The following is a 13099-nucleotide window of genomic DNA, read 5'->3' as shown; positions in this document are numbered from 1 at the left end:
TTATAGCATCTACTCTCTACGCTTGCGGCGACGGGAGCTAGGGAAATTTGGGTTATGCATTTGCCAGCACTGCCAATGGACGAATCGCGATACGTTTCGGAAAATCCCGGAAGACACTTTGCTTTTGCCGGGCTTTTGACGCGTCCGTTTTTGCACAGGTTTGCATCACATGTTGGATTCTTTCTTGCCGCAACTTCGGCGAATGACATCTTCTAATATCAATTCCGATCGATCGTATGGAAGCTAAAGATGCCGAAAGTGAACACGATACTTAATTATTTCACATCCCCAAAAACTGTCAAGAAGCCGGAGACACCGAAGGAGGAGAGAGAGAAATCGGTGACTCCTAAGAGGAAACAAAAGAACAAAGGTTCGGCTCGAGAAAGGATCATTTTTTTGCATGAAAGTATACTATCGATCGCATCGAACAATGCATATGAGGATAAAATAAATCATGGTCTCATACGCGACGTTGTTTTCCAAATTAATGACATTGTATATACAAAATAATGATTTGTGGAATTGTAATATCCACACATGATGTTAATTACTATTATCAAATTAGCTTGATTATTTAATGATGATTACGTATTATTATTGCAACGTAGACATAAAGTTTATTTTATTTGTAATTTGATACATAATAAATATATTAAAAGAGTTATATTTATGTCATATATAAGTTTGGATTATATACTCTGTTATACTTTATTTGTGATTTAATTTGTCAACAATATTGCTTTTTGATTAAGTTAAATATTCAATTACACTGTATTTATATATAGAAATTGTCAAAAATGGAAAAGAAAATAAAAACACAGATGATAGGAAGAGATTATATAAAGATGATGTTGAAGAAAAAGAAGAACCTGTTAAGATTAAAAGACGGCGCCTGATTATTCCTGATGAAGAATCTGGGGAAGATTCCGGAGATGAATTCAAGCCAGGTTTATCAACGCCATAAATAATAATCTTGAATTATAACAATGTTAAATTAAGCAAACAACTTAGGAAAAATAATACATGTATAATATTTTATATTACAGGTTCTGAATCTGAGGATTCTGAGTCAGTTTCTGAAGGGGACACGGAACACGAACCTTCGACAGGAACAGAGGAGGAAACACCAGAGGTAAGAGCAATATATTTCAAGCTGTGATAAACAATAATATTTTCGTAAAAAAAATTGTATTTAATATGTCTTTTTAGAAAAAAAGGAAAAAAATCGTGTCTAGATCCAAGTCAAGACAAGTAAAACATTCTCATGATACGAAAACAGTGAGTGCATAATTGACTACAAAATGTCCTTATATTTCTTTATTTTTATAAAGAATACTGACTGAGAACTATAATCAATTCTATTATTACTAAGAATAAGTTTTTTTTATTTATTAAGGAAAATTATTATTAATAATTATTATTATTACTATTATTATCTGCTATCACCAGCTTATTTCCTTATGATACAAACACTTTTTGAATGAGTATTGCCATGGAAGGAGATTAGTGTATTTTCTATTTTTTAGAATAAAAAAGATACTAAACAACTTACGCAAGTTCAAAATCAAGCTGTAAGTAATGGATTTGCTGTCACGCCCACTTGGCCTCACTTGAAATTGGACTTTCTACAGCCAGATAAGATCAAGGACATATACAGGAGAACACCGAAGGATCCAGATTATGATTCCAGGACAGTCTATGTACCCATCGAATTCTTAAATAATCAAACTCCTGTAAGACAAGCTCCTATTGTTAAATATTTTCCCATATATCAACATCAACTTAGTTACAGTTTAAAATTTGTTTAGGCGATGAGACAATGGTGGGAATTAAAAAGCAAGCATTTTGACTGTGTGCTTTTTTTCAAAGTCGGTAAATTCTATGAATTGTATCACATGGACGCAGTTATCGGTGTCAATGAACTCAGCCTCACGTACATGCGAGTAAGTTTGTATGATGACGTGCATTAATGGTATCCTTTTAAATATAGAAAGATGTAAATATGTTATATATTTTTATCTTTCTACACTATTAAAGCACATTCATTAGATGTACAAAAAAATACCAAAATTAAATCCTGTTATATAACATTAATTATTACAGGGTGAATTCGCGCATTCTGGATTTCCTGAAATCGGATATGGTCGTTACTCGGCAAGTCTTATAGAGAGGGGATACAAAGTCGCACGAGTGGAGCAAACGGAGAATCCGGAAATGATGTCAGCGCGTTGTAATAAAAGTATGAAATTACGTAGAAATTTTATATTTTGTTTCATGTAGGAGCAGATGTGTGTGTGTGTGTGTGTGTGTGTGTGTGTGTGTGTGTAGTGTGGTGTGGTGTGGTGTGGTGTGGTGTGTGTAAATTATAACCATATTGGTTCTTTTTATTTGCAGTGATTAAAGCGACAAAGTTTGATAAAGTCGTAAAGCGTGAAATTTGTCAAGTCAGTACCAAAGGCACAAGAGTATATACTCCGTTGGACGTGGAGGCGTCTACACCAAACTCCAATTATTTGTTATCTCTGGTTGAAAAAAATGATCTTAGTTCATCGATCAGCTCCTATGGCGTATGTTTTGTAGATACAACGATAGGTGAATTTTATCTTGGTCAATTCATCGATGATCGCTGCAATTCGAGACTGTTAACTCTACTGGCTCACCATCCACCGGTTCACGTATGTGATATACATGTTAATCTTGATAACGTTGCATATCTTGATAAATATCTCTTACAAATGCTTATTTTTGTTTCGGTTTTCAGATAATACACGAGCGCGGTAACCTATCGCAAAAAACTTTGCAGCTTATAAATAATACTTTACCAGTAGCGTTAAAAGAATCACTACAGCGCGAGACACAATTCTGGTCTGCTACAACTGTATTAAAAGTGAGTAATAGATAATCATGATATATAAAAATATGTATATAAACAATTATTCGCATCTATTAAATACCTGTCTTTTTTTTTTTTAGAAACTTCACGAAGGAGGTTACTTCAAAACAGAAAAAGATTCCAATTTTGCATGGCCTGAAGGTTTGAAATCGTATCTTAACGAAGGTAATTAATTATAATTAAATATACTTTTTCTCTTTGTTTTACGTATTTATGATGTTACGAATAATTCATAATATGAATCATTTTTATTGTGCAGGAGACAGCTTGGGTTTAACGCCAGCCGATAATAAGGAATTAGCGATACACGCGCTCGGAGGATGTGTATATTTGCTGAAGGAGTTTCTACTCGAACAGCAATTATTAGCGCAAGGTTGCTTTAATACCTATATTCCGCCGGATTTTTCAGCCGCGAGCAATCGCGCAGGTCTTAATTACGCAAACACCATGGTAATAGATGCCGTTACGATAAAAAATCTAAGGATCTTCGGTGAGGGTTCGCTCACCAATGCATTAGATCGTTGTTGTACCGCATTCGGCAAAAGGTAAACCTCGAATTTTATGTGAATACTTCTTTTTCTATAATTATTATGCTACATGGTTCTATACGTCAAGGAATGTAAATTATTTTTATTAGATTACTACGTGAATGGATCTGCAGGCCGTCTTGCCGCAAAACTGTTATTATAGAACGCCAGGAAGCTATACAAGAATTAGTGGATCGTATGGATGTAATGCAATCAGCTCGCGCAATTTTGTCAACTTTACCGGATCTCGAAAGGTTGCTGAGCAAGTAAGTTGAAATTAGAGACAATTAACTCCGCCTTGGAAATTTCCATGTATATATATCTTTTTTTTTTCTTTCATAGAATACATGCTCAGGGAAATGCAGCAAGAATGAAAAATCATCCTGATGGTAGAGCCATAATGTTCGAAGGCCCGACATATTCGAAGAGAGTAATCGTGGATTTCACTACGACACTCGCCAAATTCGAAGAGGTGTTAAAATTTGTCGAGTTGTTTGATGGTATGCTTGTTTTACTTTTTTTTTTAAATTAACAAATTTTGCACTGTCTAATACTTATATCTTACAGATTTCAAAAGTAACTTGATAACACGTTGTGTCCGATACGAACCGGAGGGCGATTTTCCTCATTTAAGAGAAACATTGGATTACTTTAAGGTAATGCCTCCATTTTGAACAATTCTTCTAATTGTTCATTTTTCTTTTTACTTGACATATCTATGGCATTATATACAATTTCAGACCGCGTTTGATCACGAAGATGCCAAGAAGCAAGGTTGCATTGTTCCGAAAAAGGGGGTTGATGCTGAATATGATTCGGTTTTAACCGAACTCGCAGAGAACAAAAAAAATCTAGACAAATATCTTGAAAAACAAAAGCAGCATTTTGGTGTAAAAATAACTTTCTTCGGAACGGATAGGAAACGTTATCAGATTGAGATTCCCGATTCGCAAATCAAGAAAGTCGGTCCCGGATACGAACTACAATCACAAAGAAAAGGCTTCAAACGCTATTATACTGCCGAGGCAAAGGTATGGATGAACTTTATATTTTTAATTACAGAAGATCTTATTGATACTCTTTATAAAAATATTTAAAAAATAGTAAAAGAACATTAATCTTAATTGGTGCAGGAACTTTTGGCGAGGCAAATGAGTGCAGAAGAGCACAGAGATAAAGTGTTAAAGGATCTTAATAGGCGAATATTTGCGCAGTTCAGCGAAAAGTACGACATGTGGCATGCGGCCGTTCACAAATTGGCCACGATGGACGTTCTTATTTCTCTCGCGGATTACGCACGAAATAGCGATATGTGTATGCCAGAGATACATGACGGGTCGGACGGTGAGGTAACGGTATCGTTAGGGTAACAGAGACCGCAGATTAATAATTTGTCAGAAGATAAAGATAATAAATATTACTTTTACAGATATTCATCAAAATACAAGACGGAAAGCACCCTTGCATCACATCTGACAACTTTATACCGAATGACACTCTGTTGGCAACTGATGACACCGCCTCTTTCATGATTCTGACGGGACCAAACATGGGAGGCAAATCAACTCTAATGCGTCAAGTGGGCCTGATCACGATCATGGCGCAGATAGTAAGTCTCACAAGAAAAATATATGCAAGTGGAACTAATAATCGATAATTACATCGATAAAATATGAATTTAATCTCCTTGCGTAATCAGGGCAGCTATGTTCCAGCCAGCTCGTGTTGCATAACGCTAGTAGACCGTATTTTCACGCGACTGGGTGCAAATGACGATATTCTGGCTGGTCAGAGCACGTTCCTGGTCGAACTAAGTGAAACCGCCGCAATACTGCAACACGCTACGCCCTATTCGCTTGTTCTGCTTGATGAATTAGGTGAGAATTAGGGAAGAAATATGTATGCCATTAATATTTTCAGAATAAGAATTTTTTGTCGTTTGTCATAACTTTTTCGCTATCGATTATTGCTCCCTTTATTCCGCTATAAAATATATTTGATAAAAGATATTTTCTTATCGTAGGACGTGGCACATCAACTTACGATGGTACAGCAATAGCGGCTGCGGTTGTCGATGCACTGACCAAGCTAAAGTGTCGTACATTGTTCTCGACGCATTACCATTCTTTGGTCGAAGATTACAAAACCAATAAAGAAGTTACGTTAGCCCATATGGTGAGAAATTGACAAATTTAAAATTAATTTTTTTTCAAAAGATAATATAAAGTATCTATTATTTTTAATTTTCAGGCATGTATGGTAGAGACAGAAGAGGAAGAGGAAGTTTCGCAAGAGACTGTAACATTTTTGTATAAGCTCAGTGAAGGAGCTTGCCCGAAATCTTACGGATTCAATGCCGCTCGATTAGCAGGCGTACCATCTATAATCACAAAGAAAGCGCATGAAATAGCTAAGAGAATGGAGCAAGAAACTAATCACAAACACATATTCAATGCTCTTTGCAAAGCTAATGGTGCTGGAATGAGAAGTCTTATTGCTACCATTTAATACATTAAGTATAATTGCGTTACATTTAAATGCTCGTAAAATTATTTTAAAGAAACTATTCAGAAAAAGAATGGAAAAAAATTTTATGATTTGATAAAATATTAACCGATAAATTACCTGTTTAGAGATAAAAAGGATATTATTTACTTATGCGTGTTGCGCTTTAATTATCACATTTTTAATATGTAAAAATAGTAAGTAATAGTAGTTGTTCGTATAGAATTAGTCATATAGAAATTTAACATAGCTTCATTCATTATTCATTGTCATACAAAAACAAAACTGTAATTATTTCTATTTTCGCAAAGTTTTTTTTGTATTATGTTTATTACATATTGGTGATTCTCACTTAATATGTATTTATAATTATTGCGTTATATGTTTTTTTATATTGATCTATTTTCATAATAAAAGTTATTAGGAATGTATGTTGTAGTTAAAAAATAGGTCCCATATGCCTGTGCACCACCATCTACAAGCGTACCATAGGCATATGTGAAGTGAGTTGAATAACAGGATCTAATCCTAGACAAAGAATAAGAAGATTTAAAATAGTTAAGCGTACTTAAATTCTTTACGGCTATTTTGGGAAGGAACGAGACGAGGCGTCTTGCTTACAAAATTTTATTAATCATTGCCAGAATATAAAAAGATTACTTATGACGAATACGAATGCATTGTGTTACAAACAATGTTTACTCACACCAAACGACCGCGTAAAAATTCTTACGTGGAGAAAGAAAAAAATGATAATACATGTGCACGACTCTTTGCTACGAAATAAATACATTCGATTACGCGCTGCTATCATAAGTAAAGAGAAGCGAGGCAACGGCAGACGGAGTGCACGACGAGTGAGAAATAAATCGTCGTTTCTCAACTCTTCGGGCACGAAAGGTGTCGTTGCCCGTTGAAAAGAAGATAAAGAGTATACAATACCGATAAATAGATAAATAATAATAGCGGATGAATCAAGAGTATCAAACGACAATTCTTCGTTTTTGACTTTCGAAGAACCTCCGACGGTGACGCGACAAATTCCACATTACCGAACAGTGTGGCATACACCGTCGCATCCTTTCCATTCATTTCATCATCAAAACATCACCGAAGGCAATCTCTCGCGAGCAAAAACGGAGCACGGTTTTTCTTTAATCGTTCGCGCAACGATAAATCATACGATTGAGAAGGCACGGAGAGATTAAGAAAGCACTTGAAACTTGGTTTTAATGGATTATACATGGTACATATTTATTTCTCGAAATAACACATGCCTACTTCTAATGTACAGTTCCGAGGTCTTCATTTCGCAATTTCATTGTCAAACACGCTGCTATACTTTTCAGTCCATTCCTCTCGTGTCGTTCGCGACTTGAATTCTTCATTTCCCATATATTTTTAACAGTACCACGAATCAAACGGTTGCACCGTTCAAAGTGTTAATTATCCCATTTATTGTGTGCTGTTCTGCTTTTTTTTTTCTTTCTTTCAATTCTTTTTCGACGCGTGGCAGGATTGATTGGTGCTACGATTTTATTTCTCGCTCCTGATCAACGCCATATTGTATATAGTAATCGCGGTCCTACAATCTTGGTACTCTGTATATGAATACGTGAATATACATATCTTTGCCCTTCACCTCGAGGTGGGAGCGAATTCTCGTGGATGCGTAATTTTCCCAATTAAACGGATTGACACGCAACACTGGAAACGAGCAGAACACCACGCTCACGGACTCGATGGTGACGAGAAATTTGAATCATGGACCGCATGAATACGCAAACAAACGATGCTTTCGTTATTTGTCAAAATGCTATTAAACATTTAAGAAGATATAAAAAATATCAGAACATCTAAATTAACAGATAACGCCAATGATGGACTGAGTTGAATGTTATAAAATATTGTAGACAATAGTTTTAATATTCAAGTTCTACAATTAGATTATTAATACGGCAAAAAAGCAACTTATCAACAAGAGTTTCAAGATACAAGTTAAATACCTCAGAGCGTACTTCTTGTCTTCTTTAGATTCCTAAACTGAATTGAAGCCTTACGCACTTTACATATTTCAGATATTTTCTTACACTTTTATTTTAAAACAAGTGTTTTTTACTTCCATCAAGAGTTATTTGCTCTTCCCCGCTTATTCACGTGACTCATTATATGTAAACCGTTGCCGATAGGAAATCGCGCTTCCTAGAGAAGTGATTTACGACTTGCGAATCGTTTACCGACCAGCACGGTATTCCAAGCACAAAGAAGTACGTTTTACGCGCGATGATCGCTTTAACTATCTCTATACAGTTACGCGATAAAACCTGTGCTGGAGTTGCTAATTGAAGGACCGGTAATTTACGCTCAAGGAACTTGGGAACTCGGTTCACCCTTGTGCGCATTCGCGCACGTTTTCAACGTAACGACGAAATCAATAGAAGTTAAAATATTTGGAAACATTTCTATCGTTTTATTGTTCGATATTATTGCTTTTGATAACTAATTTTATAAGAAACAATATTCCTGCGTTATGTAATTGAAATAGGAACATCTCAGAAAATTTTTTCTAATCTAAAATAAATTTAAACACATGGTCGATTTGCTAATCAAACGCAACATTTTGCTCGTTTCCGTGTTGCAAACATTTCGGGGATTCACGATTTTATTGTTACTTTCGCCGGCCTTTTCATTAACCCTTTCGGCCCTGCCAATAAATATCGAACATCGCTGCGCTAAATGTCTTTGTTTGAAAGAAGTGATTGATTATCAATAAAATGTATCACATACTAAATCAATTTTAATACAATAACTATTGTTCCCTCTTAAGGCCGAAAGAGTTATCTATCATTCAAGAATCAAGATATCTAAAGATCACGTTTCTTCTTACTTTTTATGTATTTTCTTGAATTAGTACAAAGCGAAAGAGAATGAATGTGTTAATCCATCAAAGCCCACGATTTTATTATCTTGCGTCTCTTTGCTCGCGCGCTTATCTAAAAAAAAAAAAAATCATAGAAAAGGTATTATGTCCGTCGTTGCAGATGTACATTGACAAAATAGACTTCCGCTTCTGGAACGTTCTACGGTGACGACGATGATTAGAAGGCTCTAGGTGGATCTTAAGGCGGGCTTTAATGGATTAAGAGTACAGGGCCGAAAGAATTGAATCGGGATGTCCTTTCCCGGAAAGAGGATGGGACAATCTCCGATCTGGCGACGTCGCTCTTTTACCAGAGTCCGGATGAATAGCCACCGGGTGGGACGCGGGTGCGTGCCGGCGGCTTTGCCGTCGCAGGCGACGTATCGCTCGACTTCTCGCCGCTGCTGGAATTCGAGCTGGCGGTTCCGTTCTGCATCACCGGTCCGTTCTTCTGTGCCTCGGACGCGTAGCCGATTCCAGTTACCGGGTTGCCATCTGCAGAAATTATTTTTTCTCTCGTTAGTCTCTCGTCTCTCGTTAATCGAATTGGATGAAGCCTGATGGCTGATTCTAACGTCTGGATTATTTCAGTACCTTTTTTTTTTTTTAGTATCGCGAACTTCTCGCTCAACGACTGAGCGATCGAGAACTAAGTATTAACTAAGTATGACGCAACTATTAACTTCGGTTGTCTCTTTGTGTCTTTTTTAGAAGATCTAAAAATTGACATATTATTTTTAAATAAAAATTATACGTTTGTGCTCATACTATGCTATTGCGCAATAATGCTCATACTATGCTATTGAGCAATAATGAATCAAAATTCTTCGAATTTTTGTAAAGAATTAATTGCACTACGTTTTGTAGAGAATAGCACTTATATATGTAATCAATTTTAAATAACCGTGCTATGCTCTTGGGCAATACATGTTAAAGATTTTTCTATTTGTAAAGACAAATATATATCTAATGTATGAAAAATTGAGAGGTATGCAAATTACGTCTCATTTCTACGTCGTTAAACACGCAAATGTCTGGCATGCAAATGATTCAGAGCGTAGGAACTTTCAACGTAGCCAGTTAAAGTCGATTTCCCTCTCGGAACCGAATCTTGTGGAAGGAAATCAGCAAGAGAGATTAGTTACATAACTTATTAATTGATTCCGTCGTTCCTACGCGTCTGACAGAAAACATTGGTAGATTCCAAAATTCAAAATTGAAACTCACGTCACATGCCGTCACATTCACACGCTACTGTTTAAACCCTACGGGATGTATTTCTCAACTACATCTCGGAACATCACTCCTTAACTTGTTCGATTATGCACAATCGGTACAGTTGTCGGATCAGTTGAGAGCTTATTTCGAGGAATTAGGGAGGAAAAGGGGAGAGAGAGAGAGAGAAAGAGAGAGAAATAGTTTAATTTCACAGGCAATTAAGCACACAGTTCAATCAGTCGTAAAGCCATCGAATAACAAATTCGCATATCGCCTGCGAACCGGATTAACAAACCTGTAATAAAGCTACGAAAAAACACAACGGTATATATGATATTATTTATGTATTTCCGCTCTAACATGATTGCATGAACTTACCGTAGCATCCCATGAATATCGAGATGCGAAGTGATGAATAAAAGCTCGCTTAAGACACTCATCGATTATTTTACGTCTGAATCATATCAAATTTTTCTGAGTGAGTTAAGCGAGTCTTCAATGCGAATGAATTGGGTCGAATTTATAACATAAAAATGAATACGAGAGGGACACACAAATTATGCAACACAAATTATGCAAGCACGAAACCATTAATACTACTTTTTTTTTGTTAAATATTATTGACCGATTTTAACTTGAAAAAAAAAAAAAAAAAAAAAAAAAAAAAAAAAACGAGAATAGTTATCAATTGTTCGAAAAATTGTCAATTGCTTTATTATTTGATGTCACATCAAATGAGAAATACATCATATGAGAAATAAAAATAGCCACGATATCTCTCCGTAAACTGCAATTTTTACAGCAACATAGTTGACTAAAAATGCATTTCCCGGCAACGAGCGACAACGAAGGTGAATATTATTGCCGTATTAAATACCGTACCGCGATTAAACAACGCGGAAGACGTATAACGGTACACCAGGCTCGTAATTCCATGCCGCTCGATAAACAATTCGCTACGTTCGAGATCTCGTCCGCGCGAGAAGAGACGTTTCCTCGAACCAGAGAATTTTATCTATCGTGAACGTGTTGTAACGAGAGCTCTCATTTCAATCTCGCAAGATTGCGACTCAAAACCTCTCGAAACATTCGCGAATATTTGACACACGCGCTTAAATTCCCTTCGCATAAATATTTATGAGCGTATAATTATTACTTTTTGTAATTACGTTTTTTTTTAGCACGATTCACGTGCTACGAGATAACAAGGTATTTATACTCTTGTACTTACAATTTATTAACGGATGTATTCAATTATATATTCCGCGCTCCAAAACAGAACTCTCTCAGTAATTAATTTTCTTCCGTTCGAATGTTCGCGTTCGGAAAATTGACTTGATTAGATGATTATCTTTTAACAAGGTACTCGCAACTTGAGAGATTGAAAGAATAAAAAAAGCGGGGAGCAATTTCACTCCAAGTTTTAATTAACTATAAGATATATATATATATATATATATATATATATATATATGTGTGTATATATATATCTTATAGTTAATTAAAGAAAGTATAGTTAATTAAAGAAAATTATAGAAATTTTATATATATATATATATATATATATATATATATATATATAAAATTTCTATACTAATTTAAACGACTAAATTTAGCTTATACTTTACATTAAACTATATTTAATTCTGAAATACCTTTCACAAGAATCGCTTTAAAAAATTGAAAGAATTAAGGGAAAGTGAAAATGAAACTAGGAATCTCAAGTTAGTTCTATTCGCTTACTTAATTGGAAAATTGTAAAAATAAAATCGACAACTTAAATTTATTTAATTTACAACTCACTTAAATTTAATTAATATTTTCAGGTAGAGGATTTCATAATCCTGATCGGTGTCTCATCGGTGTTAAGAATTTACTTTCCAAAAGACAGAGGTCAGGAAAATCGAAACGCGTATCCTGAGAAAGGGATTAAGGAACGTTCGTGAATCGGATAATTAACAATTAACATTACCTCGACACTTTCGTGGGATGCGCCTCATGGGCGTCACCTCGATTCCGTCTCCGGTGACCGGGTTGCGCGTCGGCAATCCTCCTGCCGAAGGGACGCGGCGATGGGGGTGCGGTTCACACACCGTTCAAGAGCCCACATTTTCACCGCCACGTGCGCGCGAAGTGACGTGCGTAAGAGCCCACAGAGCCATTTCACCGTTTCACCCCATGCATCATAACACCGTCGCAAAACCCACAACCGTAACCCAACCAACTTGTGTTAATACGCGGTCAATTCGTACGGACAGATCGCAGATATCGTATTATATTGTGTTGCCTATTCCAAGTTGCCGAGAAAATCGTATCAAAACGAATCTTGCAAAATCTTTATCTTGCAAATATTTTTATTTTTTTACTTTTATATTATTTCGTTATATCTGAATTCTATATAGCTCGTTGTCTAAGCTATGTATTCATTTATTCTTTATATCTTTCGGATTTACATTTATGTCTATTAATATAAAAGCTTTTCACATAATTTCATGATTCGACATCTATTTATCAAGCAAAAAATATTTTCAATATCTTGAATTTGTCCGTACGATTAAAAATTAAGATAAAAGCAAAATAGAAACGGTGTGTGTTGTGCTTAAATCGTGAAGAAGAAAGGAATGAATATTTACAACAGCAAAAATACAAAATCAATAGTATAGCATTGTGAGAAAGCAAAACAAGTGTATTATACTAAATATGAATAAAAAAAATTTGTAGTTTAGGCATTTTTATTTTTTTTTTAATGATACGTATTCCATTTGTGATTCCATTTTCCCGAAATTAATACGTTGGTGTTATAAAAAAAATTCCTGCGATCGTGCTTTTGTTAAACGGAAATGAAAATTATTGCAAAAAACGATGTTGCTATCGAGTTTTGATTGTGCACTTCGTCCATAGAAATTCGTGAATGACGTATGGCAAACGACATTGAAAAATTTCTTTTCTTTTGCAAAAAAATTATTTTGAAAATCAAAGTTTTCAAAGTTTTGCTGGATAATATATTTGTAATCAACAGTATATTACTAATTTATT

General features: G+C 35.2%; 2 protein-coding genes across 7 annotated transcripts in view; one reads left to right on the top strand and one right to left on the bottom strand.

Annotated features, from left to right (window-relative positions):
• Positions 1–63: 63 nt before the first annotated feature.
• On the top strand, positions 64–11139 carry Msh6 (DNA mismatch repair protein Msh6). The gene is made up of 20 exons (XM_011645831.3): positions 64–370; positions 786–947; positions 1047–1132; positions 1210–1278; positions 1527–1733; positions 1809–1943; positions 2104–2239; positions 2395–2675; positions 2762–2887; positions 2974–3058; positions 3153–3438; positions 3531–3686; positions 3763–3920; positions 3988–4076; positions 4161–4451; positions 4554–4769; positions 4850–5029; positions 5120–5297; positions 5444–5595; positions 5671–11139. The coding sequence occupies exons 1-20, from the start codon at positions 250–252 to the stop codon at positions 5926–5928; spliced, it is 3372 nt and encodes a 1123-aa protein (XP_011644133.2). The 5' UTR covers positions 64–249; the 3' UTR covers positions 5929–11139.
• The window catches only part of Jupiter (microtubule-associated protein Jupiter), a 57530-nt gene continuing 50967 nt past the window's right edge, over positions 6537–13099 (bottom strand). For 4 of the 6 annotated variants that reach the window (XM_011645829.2, XM_011645830.3, XM_089081469.1 and 1 more), the window contains 2 exons: positions 12036–12116; positions 6537–9340 (listed from right to left, as the gene is read on the bottom strand). In XM_011645829.2, coding sequence (XP_011644131.2) covers positions 9153–9340; positions 12036–12116 — 269 coding nt within the window. In that variant the 3' untranslated portion in view covers positions 6537–9152. The remainder of the gene's footprint in view (positions 9341–12035; positions 12117–13099) is intronic. The other 2 variants (XM_089081470.1, XM_089081471.1) reach the window with 1 other exon arrangement.

Source organism: Pogonomyrmex barbatus, unplaced genomic scaffold (assembly GCF_055798465.1).
Source record: "Pogonomyrmex barbatus isolate J1 unplaced genomic scaffold, ASM5579846v1 scaffold5, whole genome shotgun sequence".
Classification (NCBI taxonomy): domain Eukaryota; kingdom Metazoa; phylum Arthropoda; class Insecta; order Hymenoptera; family Formicidae; genus Pogonomyrmex; species Pogonomyrmex barbatus.
This window is presented reverse-complemented; position numbering and strand designations above follow the sequence as displayed.